Genomic DNA, 21084 nt, shown 5'->3' with positions numbered 1-21084 from the left:
GTGAAGTGTGAGTAGGGCTACTTAGCAGAACCTGAAAAAAGGAGATCCTGAAAATTAGATAAAACAATTTCAAGTTTTTGGAAAGTTTTCAGTTGTATTACTGAGATACATGCAAAGCATTACCCTGTCACACAGCTTGGAGGAATATCAGAGACAATAATCGAGCATTTAAAAAAGAAATGTCTTGATGGCACAGATGATCATTATATTATTGACAAATGAGTTGAAAATGCTTCAGAAGAGTCAGGTTTCACATCTAAAGACAATCTGATTTACAAAATATTTTCCTTTTTATTTAAGCACAGATGTGATTAAATGATATTTGTATCTAAATCTAAAGGAATCACTCAGGAAGAATAAGATACAGTTCTATATGATAAAAAATATGGTCATAGTTTAATTGGTGATACTTATTGGGCCATAACATAATTGTACATCTTAGAATTGATGAAATTTCAGATTTAATCTAACACAGTATTAACTTCTTAGATATATTTTTGAAGGTGTTTTATACATATATACAAGCAAATGTGTATATCATTTCTATGCAGAGGTTGCCACGCTTATGCACTGTTCTCCTGCTTATCCTTTTTAAACTTTATGTTCTAACTTGGAATGTTTTCTATATCAGTATGTAAAGTTGTTCTCCATTCTTATAAAAGCAAACTAAACTGCATAGTGTTCTAGTGTACGCTGCACTCTAATCAGTTACCATTAATTGACATTTATTCACTATTAACTACATATAATTTATACATTGGCAAGTATCTATAGAATAATGTCCTTGAGGGGGATTTGTGGGATTAAATGCTTATGTGCATTTGTCCTGGATGTAGAGTGATCCTACCAACTTGCATAGTTTTCAGTGTTCAGGCTTACCTCTAGGAGGGAATTAATCGCATTTGTATCTGAAAGGTTAAAAAAAAATGGAATTTCATTGTAGGTTTAAATTTTATTTCTGGTTTTGTGAGTGATACTGAACATCTTGTCATACATTTGAATTGCTTGATTTCCTTTTCTTCAAACTGTCTATTCCTTTGCCGATTTTTCTTTGGGTTATTGGCCTTTTTCTTACAGGTTTTGCCCTTTGTCACTGACATTATAAATAGTTTATCTAATAGTTGTTTGTCCTTTAACGGTTCTTATTGTGGGGTTTGTCATGTACTTTAAGACTTTTTAAGTAGGCAAATATATTCATCTTTTATGGATCCTGGGTTTTATGTCACAGAAGGCTTTTCCCTGTCTTGAGAAAGACATTTTTTCATGTTTTGTTTTTTGTTTTATTTTTTCTTTGTGTAGTTTTTGTTGATACATTTCATTGAAATATAACATACATTCAGAAAAGTGTAAGAATAAATGTACAGCTTGAGTTTTTATGTACACTTTTATGACCAGTACCAGGGTGAGAAAATAGAATTCCAGCAGAATAAGGGAATTTCCCTTGTGTGCCCCTCCAGGTCCAGTTGACCAAGGATAACCACTCACCTGACTTTTGACCTTGGTATAAATGTCCCTCACTGAGACTGTTCTCCTTGAGTCTTCCTTCTGTATTTCAGGGCTGTGATTGTGAGCTTTCAGCCCTGCTGTAGGAGGTGGCTGTAGTTGGCTCATTCCTACTGTTGTATAGTGTACAGTTACATGAATAGACCAGTATTTATCTATCCTGCTACTAATGGACATTTGAGTTTTTTTTTAGTTTTTGGCTGGTGTTAAGAGTGCTACCCTGAACCCTGGATGTGCGTGTGTTTGGCTTTTATGGAAACAGCTGGACTGTTGGCCAGTGTCTACACAAGTGAACTGCTCTCCCACCTGGAGTGTGTGAGAGTTTAATCTGCTCTTGTTTTGCTCGTGTTCAGTGTTCTTTTTCTCATTTCATCCATTCTGGTTGAGGAATCATTTTAGGGTTTTACTTGATGACAGTTTCAGTATAGCACTTACTTACATTTGTTGGATGTTTGGATATTCTTTTTTAAGAAATGCCTGTTTAAGTTTTTCATTCATTTTTCTGTTGGGTTGTGTATTTTTCATCTCACCAAGGAAGTTCTTTTTATATCTGGGTGTCACTTCTTTGTGAGATACACATGTTGTAACTAGCTTCACCTTGGTTTGCCTTTTGACTCCTTTATTAGTATCTTTTGGATAAAAAAGATTGTAATGGAATGGAATGTAGTTTATACATTTTTTCCTTTGTGACTAGTGTTATGTTTTGTGTCTTAAGTATAAGGATCTCTGCCTGTATCAAGGTTATTAAGAAACTATGGATGAAGTTTATGAAGTATTTTAAATGACAAAATATTATTAAAAAATATACTGAGAAGTATAATTGAAACTGTTAACCATTTTACTCACTTCGATTTAACATTTTTGGCATTGCTGCTTCAGATCCCTTTTAGAACTAGATAAATTAATAAAAGTATATTTTATACAGCTAACGTCTAAGCCAAAGCGTGTCCCTTTCTTCTTCATTCTTTCAGGGTATCAGTCTCATATTTTCTAACCTTTTGTAAATATAACCACATCATGACACATGGTAGAATGTTTTAGAAATCTGCATATATATGTATATTACATATATTATATACATTAAGGTGGGGTTTTTTTTTTTTTGGTAACTTGCTCATTTTACCTAAGCATCTGTAGCCATGTAGTTCTAGTTCATTCACTTTAACCTATGTATCACATTCTGCAACTTGAATCACCAGTAGTGCATTAGTTCATTTATCTTTTATTCATTTATCTATTTGTGTACTGTTTAAATAATGTTATTGTTTACTTGATTACATTTCTCATGTTTTGAACATTTAGGGTTTTATGCCAGTTTTTACTTTTATAAATGAGATTGAAGAAAATCTTGGGGTGTAAATTTTGGTTGTGAAAGTCTTCCCCTTGAGACACATTATAGCTTAGTTGTTACAAATGTAGGTGCTGGTGTCTCAATGGTGAGGTTCAAACTCTAGTTTCTTTTCTTACTAACTTTGTGATGTTGGGCTTAATTTCTTGATCCTCAGTTTTCTTATCTGTAAAATGGAGCTACTGATAGTATCTACTCATTGAGACAATTCATGTGAAATTCGTAGAAAAGTGGCTATGGATATTAACTAGTATAATTTGATTCCTGTGAGGATGGTTACTAGGACCAGGAATGTGGCCATTTTTAAGGCTGTTATGTATATTGCCATATCTTCTGTGAACCTTTTAATTATAATTATACATTCATTTATCCTGAAGTATGGCAGAGAAAGGTTCATTTAATATCTCTGAGAAATGAAATCGTGTAACTAGAGGAAACTTTAAGGAATAATTTTATATTGGCTGAGAAAATGGACAGCTTGATTTTAACTCTGCCTTTCTTTGTAGGTAGCTCTAGAGAGTATCAGAGTTTCAGGGAGAAAACCAAATGCTTTATTAGTATTTGTTCCTTGATATTGCTGTGGTTGTATTTGTAGCTGAATAACAGATGACAGGAGTATCTGAGTTAAAAATTACCTCTGTTAACATCCGTTTCTTTTTCAGGGCAAGGAGCAGGAGCATACGTTTGTCTTTAGACTGGATCATCCCAAAGCATGCAAACATTTATGGAAATGTGCTGTGGAGCATCATGCCTTCTTCCGCCTGCGAGGCCCTGTCCAAAAGAATTCTCATCGATCAGGATTTATTCGATTAGGATCACGGTTTAGATACAGGTGAATGTTTGTGGCTGTTTGCTGTATCTTTCATAATTTCATAGAGGCCAGAAAATGTAGCCCGGTTCCTCATTTGCAGATGTGAAAACTAGAGCATAGAAAGATGAATCAGTTTGCCAGAGTTTTTCTTTGGCCAAAGTAGAAGAAAAAATGGTATATGTTGTTATTGGTTGTAATGTCTTGAAAAGATAAGAGAATATTGTAATGGTGTAATGGATTCCATATCCCTCTTGATGTTTTCTTTTTTTTTAAGGAGTAATTTAACAGAATTTTTCCTGTTAAAAACAGTTTAGTTATATAAAATACTGACCATAGTCCCTGTGTTGTATGCTATATCCTTGTAGCTTGTTTATTTTATGCAAAGTAGTTTGTACCTCTTAATCCTCTACCTGTCTTTTGCCCACCTCCCTTCCCTCTCCCCACTGGTAACCACTAGTTTGTTCTCTGTGTCTGCGAGTCTGTTCCGTTCACTCGTTTACTTTTTAGATTCCATGTATAAGTACTGTCATAGAGTATCATTCTCTTTCTGACTTATTTCACTTAGCATAATACCCTTCAGGTCCACCCATGTTGCTACAAATGGCATTATTTCATTCTTCTTTATGGCTGAGTAATAGTCTATTGTGTCTTTGTACCAATACCACATCTTCCTTATCCTTTCATCTGTTGATGAACATTAATGTTTGCTTTATGTATTAATTAACCCCTAGTTTAAATCCACTTAGTAGGAGTTTTAAGTAGTCTTCATCCAGCAGCTGGATACCATGTAGAAAATGAGTATGGTGTACTAGTGGGATATTAATCTGGATAATATTTCTGGTCCCTATAAACCTGACATTCCATTGTTCTTGCATACTCCATGTTTCTTAGTCATAAGCTAGAAATGTTTTGGTTTACTCAGAGTAGCTTATTGTTGGTGAGTTTTCAGCATGTTTCAGTATGATTTAAAGAAGGAATGGATAATATCAGTAATGTGGCAAGTTGACTGTGCATGGAATTCACGTAAGAGAGCTTCTGTTTTACTTACATTAAAAGGGGGGCATTTTGGAAAAATTTAAATGTCAATAAAGATAAGTATTAAATATTAAAATAGTTTTAATATTTCTGAAAAAGTCTTCTGAAAAGCATATCACAGTTAGAGAAAGTAATGGAAAATCTTGAGTTAATTGTACATCTTGCATTGAGGAGTGTGGGTGGGAAAGAGAGGCGTTCTATAAAAGCACAGATATTTCAAACTTACTTAATATATTATTAGGTGATGTGCATAATTAGGAAAAAACAATATAACTTGTGTTGCATCTTTCACACAAGCCTGAAGAGTGAAAAGAATGGTGTGATAAAGAGAGTCATCAAGACTATTTTGATAAAGTTCAGGAGGGTTCTTTTAAGGAAAACCTCATTTTGTGTATCTGGTTACTGTAAGCCTGAAATTCTCTTGTTCCTGTTAAATGTCTCTTTTATTTTAGTGGGAAAACTGAGTATCAGACCACTAAGACCAATAAAGCAAGAAGATCAACATCCTTTGAAAGAAGGCCAAGCAAGCGGTATTCTCGACGAACTCTGCAAGTGAAAGGTGAAATGCAGCCCTGTCCTGACAGTTTATCTTGTGCTGTATTATTGACTGGAGGGAAAGATGTCTCAGTCTTCTTATCTCTGTTATATCAGGAGTACTAAAGTACTCTTATTTAAATAATTGCATTTGCTTCTGGCATAATCAGTTTTTAAAAATACAAGGGGAAAAACTGCCTATACTGTTGCTGAGGTTAAGCTTGAAGCTAGTCACAGTTCCGGAGAAGGCAGTAGCACCCTACTCCAGTACTTCTGCCTGGAAAATCCCATGGATGGAGGAGCTGGGAAGGCCGGAGTCCATGGGGTCGCTGAGGGTCAGACACGAGTGAGCAACTTCACTTTCACTTTTCACTTTCATGCATTGGAGAAGGAAATGGCAACCCACTCCAGTGTTCTTGCCTGGAGAATCCCAGAGACGGGGGAGCCTGGTGGGCTGCCGTCTATGGGGTCGCACAGAGTCGGACACGACTGAAGTGACTTAGCAGCAGCAGTCACAGTTCAGACACTGTGCTAAGTTTGTGTTCAGTTTTTGTTCTTACTCTTTTAGTTCTTCTGTAGAACAACATCTTCCCTCCCTTTTTGACTTTCAGATCTCCCTTAAGTATTTTTTAAAACATTGGTATATGATGAATAAATTTTAAGTAAAGATTATTTTGTATTGTGTTATAATACTAAAGATTCTGTTAAGTTTAATTTTTATATTTAATCATCAGTGTACATTGTACATAGACATTTCCAAATTCTTAAATGTTCCTGGTTGTTTGTTACTTTAATTATATAATACAAAGAGTGGTTTACTTTGACCAGTAAGCTAAAACTTGTGATTGTTTGAAATCAGAGTTGAATTTTTAAAAATTATTTATTTGGCAGTGCTGGGTCTTAGTTGTGGCACTTGGGTCCTCAGTCCCTGTTGCGGCATGTGAGTTCTTAGTTGCAGCATGTGGGATCTAGTTCCCTAACTAGGGCTCAAACCCAGGCCCCTGCATTGTGAACGGAGTCCCAGCCACTGGACCACCAGGGAAGTCCCCAGATTGCATTTTAAGTATGTCCAGTGTCAGAGTTATAAATAATTGCCATGATCTGATATTGGCAATATCAGTTTTTTCAGAAAACTGACTTATAGTCATATGTTTTGATGTACCTATAAATTAATATGTAGCTATAAATGAAACCGTTTCAGTTTGTTTAATATCCTTAATTACCTCATAGACTCCACTGATGATTTTTCGCTATCAGCTTATTCTGGAGGCTTGCAGATGATTCTTTTTTATTTATACTTATTTCATTGCCTTATTTAAAAATTGGAAATAATTGTCATTACTCACTTTAATGGCATGAACCCTAGAACACTTTTGTGAAATGAAGATTTTTAAATATAGTGGAAAATAGCTTACAAAGCAGTTAGGGTTTACTTTTGTAGTCACTTCCCTTGGTGGTCCAGCAGTTAAGACTCCGTGCTTCCAGTGCAGGGGGCACAGGTTCAGTCACTGGTTGAAGAACTAAGATCCTGCATGCTGTGCTGTGGGACAAAAAGTTAAAAAAAAAAAATGGTAAAGCAGTTTATCATGTTGGAGGGAAACTAATGGGATGTTTTCTTTTTTCTGTCAGCAGGTACAGGAAAACCTGAAGAACTCAGGTGGGTAATGTCTTGCTCTTTAGGGGTTGATACTAGAATGTTTTAACATTTCTGTAGTTGCTGTCATTAATGTAACAAATATTTGTTGAAGGCCCGTCAGAGTGTTTCCTTGTCCCTGAGCATGGCAGACATGGCAGGGAACAAATGAATACATAGTGCCAGGTAAAGTTGGCACAACAAAAATAAAGCTATTTAAAGAAAAAGAGTGGGTTGGTTAGTTGTGCTGTTCATATTGAGAATGACATACATTTGTTATTGGTGTGTGACTGAGGATATGCAGATGAATACACTGTCACCCTTGCTCTCAGGGAGCTCGAAGAACAAAGGTTGATTTGTAGATAAGCAGTTCATTTTACTCCTGGGGTAAATCCCACTTGGTCATGGTGTATAGTCTTTCTTTATGTTATATGTTGCTGGATTTGGTTCACTAGTTTTGTTGTGGATTTGTGTGTCTGTATCATCAAAGACACTGGTCTGTAGTTTTCTTGTACTGTCTTTATCTGGGTGGTTCTGGCTTCATAGAATGAGTTGGGGAATATTTCCTTCTAATTTTAGGGCAGAATTTGTAAAGAATTCTTTAAATATATGGTAGAATTCACCATTAAAACCATCTGGCCTGGGCTTTATTTATGTCACATTTTAAAATTTCCAGTTCAGTTTCTTGTTGTAGATATATTCATATTTAATTTTTATCTTGAATCAGTTTAGGAGTTTGTGTTTTTCCGGAATTTTTCCATTTTACCTAAATAATCTAATTTATGGCATACAGTTGTTCATATTTTTCTCTTTTCCATTTTATTTTTGTAAGCTTTGTGGTGATGTCCCCTCATTCAGGACTCCCAGGTGGCACAGTGGTAAAGAACCTGCCTGCTAATGCAGGAGACGCAAGAGACACGGGTTTAATTCCTGGGTGGGGAAGATCTCCTGGAGGAGGAAATGGCAACCTACTCCAGGATTCTTGCCTGAAAAATCCCATGGACAGAAGAGCCTGGCGAGCTACAGTCCATGGGGTCAAAAAGAGCTGAACACGACTGAATGACTGAGCACACACACCCCTCATTAATTTCTGATTTCAGTTCTTTGAGTTTCTTTTTCCCTTGATCACTCTAGATAAAGGTTTCTCAGTTTTGTTGGCCTGTTTGAAGAACCAGCTTTTGGTTTCATTTGGTTTCAGCCAGCTTTTGGTTTTGCTCTATATCCTATTTTGTTAACTTTCTCTCTGGTATATTATTTCATTCCTTCTGCTTGCTTTTTATTTAGTTTTCTTTTTCTGGTGTCTTTAGGTGGAATATCAGTTTATTGGGATTTGAGATCTTTATTGTTTTAATATAACATTTATAGCTGTGAATTTCTCTCCAAGCACTGCTTTAATCATATTTCATAAGTTTTGTTTTGTTGTATTTTCATTTTTATTCCTTCAAATTATTTTCTGATTTCTCTTGTGATAGCTTCTTTGGCCTATTGACTGCTCGGGAGTATCTTGCTTAACATACACATTTGTATGTTAAATTTTCCTCTCTCTCTATTTTGTTCCATTGTGGTTATAGAATGTACTTCACATGATTTTGATCCCTTTACAGTTGTAAAGCCTATTTTATGGCCCAGCATGTAGTTTATCTTGGAAAATGGTTCATGTATGTGTACTTGAGAATACTGTTTATTCTGCTGTTGAGTGTCATGTCCTGTAGATATGTTAGGTCTACTTGATTGTTACTGTTGTTCACTTCCATTTCATCATTGATCTTGGGCTAGTCCTATCCTTTATGAAATGTGGACTGTTAAAGTCTCCAGTTAGTTGTCTGGTTCTTTCTTTGTGCTTCATGTATTTGGAACTTCCTGTGAGGTGCATATGTTGTTTATGATTATTTTATTCTTCCTCTCTTTTTCTAGTAACTGTTTTGTATTAAAGTCTACTTAGTCAGATAAAAGTGTGGTCAGTCCAGTTCCCTTCTGGTTGCTTTTCCATGGCTTAGCTGTTTTTATCAAATTTGGAAAATTTTTACTTATTATTTCTCACATTTTTTCCCCTGCTCTTTCTCCTCTCCTTCCAGGACTCCCATTACATGCATGTTGCTCTCCTGATGGGACCTGCAGACCTCCGAGTCTGTTCATGTTCCCTCATTCTTTTTCTTTCTGTCCCTCAGACTAGATCATCTCATTTGACCTACCTTCAAGCTACTGGTTCTCTTGTCTGCTAAAATCTGCTGTGTGTTCCTCTAGTGAACTTTTTGTTCCAGTTACGGTACATTTCAACTCCAGAATTTTCTTTTTTTTAAAGATAATTTCTCTGTTTAAAATACTCTTTATTTGTGAACACAGTGTTGTCATACTTTTATTTTTTCACATGTGGTTTCTTTACTTCTCAGGTATATTTAAAATAGCTGATTTACATTCTGGATGCAGGGAGCAAATTGTCTTCTTGGCCTCACCCACCTGGAGTAAGGCCCCCACAGCACTGAACACAGGAGAACCAGGAGGAGAGAAAACTGAGTTTCAGATTCCAGACTCAGCTTTCAGACTGAGTAGATTGTCTTGAATAAATGTCTCCATTTGATGTATTCTTTTAATGATTTTTTTAAAAACAATTTCACCAGCCAAATGTTTGTTTTGCTGGGAAGAGGATTTGCCCCGTCTTCAGACCATGATTCTTGAAGTCCTGCTTCTGATGACTCAGTTAGTAGTAGTAGTGTAGTTTCATGTAATGCTTCTCAACCATTGGTGTGAAGCAGAGCCTCCTGGAATGCCTGGTAAACTATCAGATTCAAGACATACAAATCTAGTTTCGTTCTCATTTAAAAAAAAAAAAAAAATTGTATAATCTCCTGTGCAGCAGATGTATAACTAGAGCTCCTTCAGAAGGAGTTGTTTTGGGTGCTGAGTAGGATTGGTCTCACCTTGCGATGTCGTATTCAGTTTTGTTTTCATTTAGAAAGCCAGTAAAGCCAGGCTATGATTAGTGACTCATCACAGAAGCACTCTGCTTTTTGAGTAAGGATTCCTCTAAAGTTCCTTTAGCTGTCAGTAAGCTGTTAACAATAAATAAATCAGTAGAGTAAGGAGAAAGGTGAGAGATTTTGTCTACTGTAAGTTTTTGAGAGTGAAAGTCTTAAGTTGCTGAGTCGTGTCTGGCTCTTTGCAGTCCCATGGACTGTATCTCACCAGGCTCCTCTGTCCATGGGATTTTCCAGTCAAGAGTACTGGAGTGGGTTGCCATTTCCTTCTCCAGGGATCTTCCCAACCCAAGGATTGAACTCAAGTCTCCTTCATTGCAGGCAGATGCATTACCATCTGAGCCACCAGAGAAGCCCTGTGAATTTTTAGTTAGGTAAAAACATTTTCTGTGTTTTCTGAGCTATGCACTTTAGTTTTTCTTGGGTTTATTTTTAGGCTATGCTTTTAAGAATGGTGGAGAAATGTTAAGAGGTGTTCCGTGTAAAGTATTTTGTCTTTTGTTTGTTTAATTAATCATGTTTTGCTTCCCTGAAAAACAGGCTGGGACAGAATATTAGAACTTAAAGTGAAGAGGTTCTTGCAGAAATGTAAAAGAAAGCGTTCAAGCAGTGATATGTAGTTGAAAAATTAACTTATTTTATTTGCAGGAGTTTGTCCTCCTTTTAATTTTTCTGAAATACATATTTCTGACCAAAAAGTGAATATGACTATATAGTCTCTTTTCTAGAATTGAGATTGGTTTAACCTTAGTTAAATTTTACTGTGTCTTCCTGAACAATGCTTTTGGCTCTGGAAAACAGAGCAAAAATGGGGTATTTAAGCAGATACTTTATTACTTTTTAATTAGAATAAATTTTTAGGAATGAAATGTAGAGGAGGGCCACTCTCCTGAAAGTTACTGAGCTCTGCTCCTGACAGTGCTTGAGAGACCCTGAGCTGGGACTGGCAGGAATGCCCTTTCATTCCTGCCCTTGGGTTTCTGTTTGCATGAGCAGCTTCTCCAGTGAACCATGGAAAACAGTACTGTTTGAAAAAGCACAACTATTTGACCTGAAAAACTGTGCTTGTTTGAATAACAGGTTTTTAAATTGGCTGAGGTTAGTTTCTAACTACTCCCTCATGGGTCTTGACAATGTAAACTATCTTAGGAAGAGGTGACATTTTAAAGGACAGTTCACATTTCATTTATTAGTACTTCTTGCACAGACTTAGTGAACAGACTTGAAGACAGAAAAGAGGAAAAGAAGAAATGGTGTAAGAAGTGATACATAGAGAAGGCATTAGAGCAAAACATTTCTTTAAAAAGGAGCTGCATTGGGTCAGTAACGAAAAGTAATCTGTTACTTTCATACTAGCGGAGTGATGAGAAAACAGTGCTTCCTGTCTTCCATGTTGTTCTAAAATAGGGAGTGAGAGTCCTGTATCACTTATTATAAGTGCTTTTTTTTCTCTCATGGTATTTCTTCATCTTTTACCTATCACCTACTGGAGTTATTCCCAGTTCAAAGAAAAGCTTCAGAGTGTAACCAAAGGGCCACAGAGTAATGTGTCATTTCTGAACCATACAGATTGAGTGGGTTTTCATTAACGTGGAGATTTAAGAGTTCCTTAATATAATACAGTGTGTTTTGGGAATTACAGCAAGATTAGTAAAAGAAATTCTGCCTGACAGGTGTTTTGTTTCCCAGTGGCTCTGGCAACAGATTCTACACTAAACATATATATTTTAAAAGATTTAATTTGTTTGTTTGTTTAGTTGTATTTGTCACTGTTCTTTGTGCTTTGCTAAGAGCTCCATGCAAATAAGGAAACTGCAGTTCAGAGAGCAAAGCTAGTGGTGCTGTTTTGATTTGAATCCAGGCAGTAGAGGTGCTTGTTCTGCTGACTTGACTTGTAATAGAGCTGTGGTTAGTAAAATATGAGATATAAAATGGTTACTCTTCCTCCCCCAGCCTTTTAGCAAGGCCTTTTCATCTTGAGTTCTTTCTTAATTGGTTGTCTTTCATCATCATTTACTTATGTTTTGTTCTCCCTCTCTGAGAAGGCTCCTGGATCCTGTATTCAGAGTTTATTTTGTGTTTGTGAAGCTTTGCCCATTTCCTGTTGCTGGCATGACATCCTGGCTGGGTATGGTATTCTTTGAGGATTGCCATGGAGAACTCTGTGCTAGCCTGATACTGGCAGTGATGTGCTTTTACATCTCCTTAAACTCTTCTCTGAAGTGTTTCCTTGTTCTTGAAGGTCAGCAGTATAACAATAAGGAACTGAATGTATTTAATTCTACATTTCATCTCCTTGGAATACAATGTTCTTGTTAAATCTATAGATTATTTTTCTCACTTTCAGAGAAGTTTTTTTTTTTTTTTTAATGACACTGAATATATTTTCAGTTACCTTAGCTGAATTCCTTTTCTCGGGATACTAGTTATGCTCATTTTAGAAGGTCTGAAGTCAGTAAACTCTTTTATTTACTTTACTCTGTTGTGTTAGTATCTCATCTTTGGGTTCTTGTTGAATGTTTGTTCTTTTTTTTGCCAGCTTTGAGGTTTGTTTCTGTTTATTATGTTGTATTATATGCTGAGTTTTTTTAAGTGCTTTTTTGGGGGTAGTGGGAAGGGAATGAGCACAGTCTAAACTAAAGATTTAAATGCATACTTACAAATCATTTGGAGGAGAAGGGTGTATAGAGAAGCTTCTAAGTTTATAGTAAGGTCTATTGAGTTATAAAATGCTGAATGACCTTGGAAAATCTTTAGAGGGTAGGAATATACAGAAGAAGTGACAGGTAAGTTTGTGTGGGTGTTTGTACTTAATGCCTTAAGGAATCATTTGTGCAGCTGTCTTTATTTTGTTGTCTTTGACAGATGTTGTCCAGTGAATAAACAAGATTAATAGTGACGTATATATCTAAAGCACAAGTAGAATACAGGTATATGGGAATATCATATGAGCAGAAAAGTGTTTGCCAGTAAAAGCAGATGTATTCTGGACATCGTCCATTCTTAATTTTGGGTGCTCATGGTAATTTTTTTCTTTATTTTTTTTTTCCCCCATTACAGTGTTCACAACAATGTTTCAGCTCAGAGTAATGGTTCCCAACAGGTAAGAGAGTATTAAGCTTCTAAAACACCAGAACACTATCAATATGATAAACAATAGTATTATTAATTCAGTTTTCATACTGGTGTAACCTCAGAAAAATTTTGTGCATTTTCTTTTTATCTGTAAAATGGCTCAACAGTATGAGACCTGTTACTTTATTCTCTTAAGATGTTAGAAAAGGTTTTAATGTTATAATAAAACATTTTCTGACCTTGTAAATCCTGTAAAATGAAAAAATACCAATATTCAGTTAGATGATTATCTGTCCCAAAGGTGGTATATAACTTTCAAGCATTTGTTTATTGCTATGTTTATTACTGTTGTATCTGCTCACTGTGTAGCTAGTATTTCATGTTAATATTCTACTTACTGGTGAAGAGATCTTTTATAATTTTTGTCCAAAGGCTTGGGGTGTGAGGTCCACTGTGCCTGTGATTCCTCCTGGTCCTGTGGTAGTGGAGGTCGAGAATCTTCCAAAGAGTCCTGGAGCAGACCAGCATGACAAGAAATGGTTCGTTTATTCATTAAACCAAAATAAAGTGTTGCTTGCCTAAGGGTGTTCTGAATCCCCAGCCATAATCTTAGACTACTTGAAATATGATTGAAAGCAAATTATTCATATTTGTAAGGTGACAAAAAAAGCATGTTGTTTTTGGGATGAGTTAGGGATGCAGATGAAGCAGGGTGACAGTGTCAGTGAAGCCTGTGAGATGGCTCTCCTGACTGGTTAGTGTGAGCTGGGAGTGGCAGTGGTTTTCTGTTGAAAAAGACTTTAGTGCTACTTGATAGGACCTTTTCCCAGATCCATAAGGATCATGTCTTCATTCCATGTTATTCTACACAATATGATGCTATTGCTTTGGATGTGGTTTCTTTATTAAAGACTGGAGGAGATAAAGCCAAAACAGAACCATAATTATAGTCCAATAGAACAAAGCATGAAATATTCCATGGGGAAGGGGTGGAGAAATAATCTAATGATGGGAAGATACTTCCTTTGTTTAGAGTCCCAGGGTCTGTTTTTTTTTTGTTTTTTTTTTTTAGACTAATAGTGAGTGTACAAATATGGATACTTTGTGGCTTATGGGATTAATCCAGGGGTTTCATCCCTTCCCAAATAAATATATGTGGCCTGGGGGGCTCCTTGGGGATTATTTGATTGAGTGGTCATGTTGGGCATCATCTGTTCAAGTTTTGTCTGTTTATGATATGAACTTTGATAATTGATAGGATTTTTCTCTTTTTCTCTTGCTCTCAGTTTGTTTACCTGAAATCTAATGAGTTTCTGTTGGTGATCTCAAGGTTTGGGTCAGCTTTCTGTGCAACCAGCTCTTCCTTCATGGTGGTGGGTCAACAGTGGTTGGTGATTATTTTCAGTCTTTGCTATGTAATTGTTTTTCACTGTTATTTTGGCTTAACTAACAGCAAGGTGCTTTGCTCTTGATGATTGGGCATATTTTTGCTTCAGTTCCAAATAACTTGATAAGTTTCTAAGATCAAGGGGTTTTTGCCCTCGTGTTTTCCGATGACCCTCCCCCGCCCTTTCTACTTGAGAATATGGTAAGGGTACTTTGTGTGTGTGTGTGCATGTGGGCACACACTTAAAGGATAAACAGCAAGGCTTCTACACGTCAAATTTTAGTCTTTATTTTTTTAAGCCATTAAAAACAGTTTCTTTGGTTTCTTACTGAAAACACAGCTCCAGTAAGAGGCTGTGTTTTGTCTCTTTGTTACCGCCAAGTCTTTGGCAAAGAAACATAGTACTGAGATTTCAACTAAAAAAGAGCTCATTTAATACATGCTTACATTTTATGTTAATATGGAATGAGAGTCTGGTTTGTTTGTATCTGTATAATGTTTAAATCTTTAGCTTCTCAATTTTAATTGGTACATATTTAAATCTATTTGATTTGTTAGGCATTACTCAGTTCCTTTGATGCAGCATTAAAAAAGAGAATGCTGATTCTCTGAGTATTGAATTTCAAGAAAAATAAATTTGGAGCTGTATGTCCTTCTTTATATAACTGTATTGTGACTGCTTTTGTGGAAATGGAGCACAGTGGTGGCCCTCAGGCCCAGCATGCCTCAGTGTGTGTCAGCAAGACCTGGGACTAAGCATAGAGCTGGCCTGTCTTGGAGCTGATGGGTTCCCCAGCCTTAAGATGAATCTACATTTTAATTTCTATTTCTGCATGCTCTGATTCTAATACTTTCACATGAATCTAAAACAGTCCTCCTTTAGAAAGTGATGTTAATAAAATTTGGAAATGCTCCCTGGGTTTGGACGGTTGGGTGGAATAATGGACTATTCTATTTCTGGTAGATAACTTTTAACCAGTTTAATCTAAATGTACTCCTTGTTCAGTTTTGTAGCTTTTTATGGCTGATATCTTCTAAATGACACCATTATTTGAGTGAATGATTTGGTATGTCAGTATAGAATTACTCAATATTTAAACTATCTTTTGAGAATTTATGTATTTAAAGCCCATTATCTACTTATAAACAAAACTGAATACTATGTGGAAAATCTTGCATATGTAGGGGAGAATATAAACCAAATTTTCTAAATTTTTAGAGACCCTAGATTGCGGGCTGTGAGTTTTCTGGGTTAGATCTGATGAACAGCTTGTATTGCAGTTGAAGGAAAGATGATAATTTTATTGTTTAAAAAAAAAAAACGAAAAAGGCTTCCAAATTTGTTCTGAAAATCCTTTTAGCTAATTTATTTTCAGTTTCCTTAAGGAAGAAAGGTGAAGATGCATGCCTTAGTTGAATAGAATGTCTGTCCTTAGACATTTTTATAATTGAGGTGATTTTTTCCCTTTGTAGTTACCTTAAATGTGTGCTGCCCTTTTGGTCATGCACAAAACTCTGGCAAATGTGTTCTTTCTACTGGAGGACTCTGATCATTTCTAATCAGAAACTGCTTCTTTGCATGTTTCACTCTCTTACTTTCATATGTTGTTTATAGCAATTGTGATAAAAGGCATTAACACTTTCTTGGAGGGGCTTTTTCTCATCACATTATCTGTACCTGTTGAATTTCATTCACTGTAGAAGAAACAGTGTTTCTCCATTGTTAATTGGAAACATTGATGTCCAATTACACAGGCTCTGTGAGGGCAGATTTTTTTTTAATGTTCTTTCTGAATTTTGTTTCCTGGACTTCAGTTTTATGCCACTTGATTTGTGAAATAAGTTTTCACAATTGCCCTTTGCTGTATGTGGCTTTGTCCTTATGTAAAATTGTCCTTTCTGATACTTGAATGAAATAGATTATAAGCATTTTTTCTTCTCATTAGGACCTCAGGCAACTTTTCTGCCTTTGATTTTGATAACGATATCAGGGACAGATACAAAGTGTCTTGGTCTCTGTGAATTTCCTTCTTTATTTAATTCACCTGATTCTGATTACTTGTGCATATTTCCATATTGCCATTTTCTACTACATGTAACTTTGTGGATTTCCCCATTTGTTGTTCTTGGATGTTCTCATTGCATGGAGTAGATGCTGGTAACTGCTCGTAGCAGTGGTGCATGCTGGTCACATGGCCTTCTTTATTACCTCTTACACCTTCATCTTCTCCTGTTGACTAACTGTGCTCCCCTCCCACCCCAACCATCCAGGCTCTCGGCTGCCGGTGATCGCTCTCAACGTGGTGGAAACCAGTGGGACACAAGGGCCTTGTCCCCACCCCATCCTGCACCTAGAAACTATCCTGCCTTTGTCCATGAGCACAATGTGAAGAATGCAGGAGCCCAGCAGAATGCTCATTTTCCTGGCCCTGCAGCCATGACTGACATATGAGTGTTGAGCCTCTTGGGCACTAGGACTTTGTTGTGCAAGTTGATGGTATACATTTCTAGAGTTTATAGAGGATCAATCATATTAAGAAAATTTGGGAGAAGATATTTTACACTGAATCACTCGTTGGGTAGTGTTGTTTGTAATTGAAATCTTCTGTGAAAGGGAAAAGGATCTGAAGAAGCTATATGCCATCAGTGATAGTGACAAATATTTTTGTGTTGCAAAGGATATTTTGGAAAGATTTTTTCGTGATTTTAACATGTTAACACATCACTTAGAAGATTTTTCAGGAGAAGATTTGTGTTTATGAATAAGCTGCCCATTATCACCCCAGCCTCCATGCAGTACCAGTAGATGGAAGTGAGAAGAATCAGTCCCACTGAAAATACACACAGAAGGGAGTATGTCCAGGCCAGGTGGATCAGCCTGTGGTGATACTTTTATAGACCAGTCTTACACACTATTTTTAATACTTCTGAAGTGACCTAAGTCTTAATTTCAGTTGAGTGCCTGAGGTTCTATAATTTAATTACTGTAATATTAAATTTAAAACTTACTTTTTAATAAACACAAGTATTTTAAATTAACAGAAGGTCTAGAAATCACTATAATGTGCCTCATGTAAAGAGAGGAGTCTGAATGGTTACTTTTGCATGATTAACTGATTAATCAATGGTGAGCTGAATGGTTATATTACTACTGAATGGTTGTACAAATGGAACATGTATTTACTTTTGCCTTTTCACTTTTCTCTTTTATCTCATGCATCTGATAGATTTCCCAGGTTTGCAAACAGGTTCATAATCTGGCCTTGCACAACCTCTAAAATAAAATTCTGAAGCCAAAACTGTATCACCTTTAATACTTAATGCATATCACTTTTAATCAATTTTTGCATATGTTATTATTTTTGGTCCTTTATGAACTTCAGAATGTAATTGTGCTCTTTGATTTAACTCATAGAGGCAAATTAACTGGAAGAAATATATTTCTGATGTAATGGGAGATGATATAAAGGGAAGAATTTCTTTTGTCTTTTTAGAGTTTAAAAAATTTTAACAAAATTTTTAAACGTTTAACCTGTATATATAGAGAGTCATTTTATTGTCTGAGAATTCATAATACATCAAGATAATGAAGATTTAATTAAAAATAACATAACTTGTGTACTATTCTGCTCACCTCAGTGGTCAGTCTTACTGTCTCTGCTAGATGAAGGTAAAGTTTCAGAGGGCCTTATATTAGTGGGTTCTTGGTTGCAAATACAATACAACTTGTCCGTATAAGACATAAATAATCAGAAGTAAATAATATTTAGGGAATTTAATTTATAGGCAGGTTTCAATCTGAATTTATTAAGTCATATATAAGTATTCTTTAATGTATCTACATATGAGCAGGTACATATCTTAAATAGCCCAGCTGAAAACTCTGGAAGGCTGTCATCATAGCATGCTTAAACATGGCCACTAATGTGTACCCCTCATGATTCTGCTAGATTTTACATAGCTCAGATTCTTATTGTCAATGGTGATTCTTTTTTTTTTAAGGGAATTTGAATCATAACATTTTAAACACAGAAACTCTGATTTGTTCCATTTAAGAAAAGATTTCATGGGTATGAATATGATTAAAACCTTACTATATAATAGAAACCAGAAAGAGGCATAATATCAACACAGCTTTCTGGTCTCTTAGAAAGTCCTAAGGCTTGACTTCTCTCACTTTAAAATTAATCTTAAAGTCTGAACTCCTGATATAATGCCTCATATTCATCTTACCCAGAATCTTAACTTGGGGAAGTACAGAAGGATTGTGATTGAAGAATAAACTCTTCTGTTTATAGTAAAAGTGGTCATTTCTGTACTTAGAATTTAAGTTAATACTGTTACATTTAAATAATGGAAGAATCACATGGTTTTCCTTTGTTTGAAAACATTGTTATAAAATAGCTCTTTGCAGCAGTGGGAGGATCATAATTGAAAATTCCTGCTGATAGAGACTGGGTTGGAGGGGTGACAGGGCAAGAAGGTAGCAAAGGGTAGGGGAGTGAAGGGCTAAGGCTGAACGGTCATAGAATCAAACCTTTCTACTTCATACAAGTTCCTGTACTCCAGGATCTCAGAGTGCAAATGTTGGGAATATTTCCTGCTGGTATTTTCAAGATGGATATATAAATTGTTTCCGAGGTATGAAGAGTTCATTAGCAGCTTAACCTAAATTAAATAAATTGTCACCAACCTTTTTATACTCTGCATTTTATTCTGTCTAAAAGGTCAGTGATCCTACGTCGTTGATTGGGGACCTAATACACTCCAGAAGCACCTTACTTGGCTGTTTACTCTCCTTTTGATCAGAGGGATCCATCAGCCCAGAACACCAAGATCATGTGATTCAACTTCAGGGCTTTGGCTAATTTTGTTTAACTAATTTTAACATCTTGAATTAAGTTGATTTTGTGTCAGCTGCATTTTTATAGAAACAGCAAAGATAGCAAAGTGACCTTTACACTTTGATGCATGAAAATACATGAGCTTCTTAAGATCATTATTTCTTTCAATGGTAAAAGCACTTCTGAGGCATTTACGTATCTCTGAGTATAATCTGACATTTCTGATCTTGATAGGGTATTCACACATTTTGATGAATTTACAGAGAAAAACAAACTTTATCCTATTATGTATGTGTCTGTAATTTTACAGAGAAAAAAGCAGCCTGTGTACAAATATTGTAATATCAGTATAATTTAGATCATTTTTAAGTGGGGGCTCTTTTATTTAAAGTGTTGACTTGGAAGCTATTGTTATTCATGACATTTGTATCATTCTTTATTGTTAAAATTGCTCAGGATGTAGAAGGTGCCATGTAAACATGTCAGGGTTATACAGCTTATGTTTCTCCTGAATGGAGGACAGGGAGGCAGCTTATTTCATGGGATAAAACCATTAGCTGAGCCTTAATTATGGGAGTTTCTCTTACGTACTAGATTTTTGCATATTTGTTGATTTGCTAAAAAATAATTTTGTTTAGTAACCTGGGTTTATAACTTTCATGTGTCTTGATATCCCGTGTTTCATCTTTCTGTCTTGTGAAACAGGAAAATAGACGAAAGGGTAAGGAGCGGAGGGCTCTAGTGTTTGGGGTTTGATGAGGAAGAAGGGTATTATGCAATGACTGGCTTTATAGGCATAAGAAGACACTTTGATCCCCTCTGCTTTGATCCCCTTTCTGTACATATTCACAGACGTAAACTGAGAAGTGGGAAGACGGTTGTCCTGTGTTAAGGCCGTGTGCTCTGATGGTGGAGTGGTCAGCACTTGAACCACAGTGCTCTGTCTTGGTTGGAGCAGACTCTTCACTTGTAAATCATCATTAACTGCTTTGAAAGACCATTATGTTTCGTGTGCTGAGCTTTGAATATTGAGTTTGAAAATATCACATTGCATTAATTTATTTTATATCCATGGTATATAGGACTTATATGGATTTGGAGAAATAAAATCATCTTGTGCCAATGATATTTAATCTCTTTACCCCCACATACTTCTTAATTTTAATATACATCATACCACATTATTAGTTATACCTTGCTTCCAGAATTGCTGTGAATGCTTGCATGTGAGATGGTCTTATGTAAGGGACCGAATGTGAAGATACGTCTGTGGTGGGGAAGTCCCTCTCTCCATGCGCCTCTGTCTCATGCATAAAATGTGATTTGTCAGATCTTTTCTAGATGTTATGAATCATGTGAATTTAGGTATGGCGTTCAGCTTCTCCTTTTCAAGAACATAAATCTTTTTCCTCCTCTTGTCATATAAATTAACTTTTACTTTAGTCACATGAAATCATTGTGAGAATTCTGTCTTGCTCAGCTGACATTTACCTTGATGGTAAAGATACTAGGGCACAGGCATGTGGAAAATGTGTTATATGACTTCAATTCTTCAATTCTTTTTTTTTTTTTTCAATTCTACAATTTAGTTTTATTTATTTATTTATTTTTAATTTTATTTTATTTTTAAACTTTACAATATTGTATTAGTTTTGCCAAATATCGAAATGTCTTTCTTCAATTCTTGACCCCTGCTAATTTGTAACACACTAGCTCCTTTGAGCTCTTTGCGCTGGTGGGAGGATCATATGAGCCTCAGATAATGAGTGAAATTAGAGAAGAGAAAATTTCAAAAGAGATTGCAGAAAGGAAAAAAAGTTTAATGATGTATTTTATTACTTACACTAAAGTGGAAAAATAAGTGTTCCTCTTTTTCAAGAAGAAATTGTTGTCACAGACTTTTTGTTTTTAGAAGATTACATAAGCCTCTGTTCTCCTA

The 21084-nt window shown here is 35.8% G+C and overlaps 1 protein-coding gene across 4 annotated transcripts in view; it reads left to right on the top strand.

The window, feature by feature from the left end:
- The window catches only part of EPB41L5 (erythrocyte membrane protein band 4.1 like 5), a 167408-nt gene that overhangs the window by 65589 nt on the left and 80735 nt on the right, over nucleotides 1-21084 (top strand). For 2 of the 4 annotated variants that reach the window (XM_070389240.1, XM_070389237.1), the window contains exons 12-16: nucleotides 3514-3683; nucleotides 5150-5256; nucleotides 6861-6888; nucleotides 12900-12942; nucleotides 13347-13453. In XM_070389240.1, coding sequence (XP_070245341.1) covers nucleotides 3514-3683; nucleotides 5150-5256; nucleotides 6861-6888; nucleotides 12900-12942; nucleotides 13347-13453 — 455 coding nt within the window. Of the gene's footprint in view, nucleotides 1-3513; nucleotides 3684-5149; nucleotides 5257-6860; nucleotides 6889-12899; nucleotides 12943-13346; nucleotides 13454-16572; nucleotides 18998-21084 lie in introns of those variants that run through there. The other 2 variants (XM_070389253.1, XM_070389247.1) reach the window with 2 other exon arrangements.

Source organism: Bos mutus, chromosome 2, assembly GCF_027580195.1.
Source record: "Bos mutus isolate GX-2022 chromosome 2, NWIPB_WYAK_1.1, whole genome shotgun sequence".
Classification (NCBI taxonomy): Eukaryota; Metazoa; Chordata; class Mammalia; order Artiodactyla; family Bovidae; genus Bos; species Bos mutus.
Note: the sequence above shows the minus strand (reverse complement) of the source record. Positions and strands in the feature narration are given on the sequence as shown.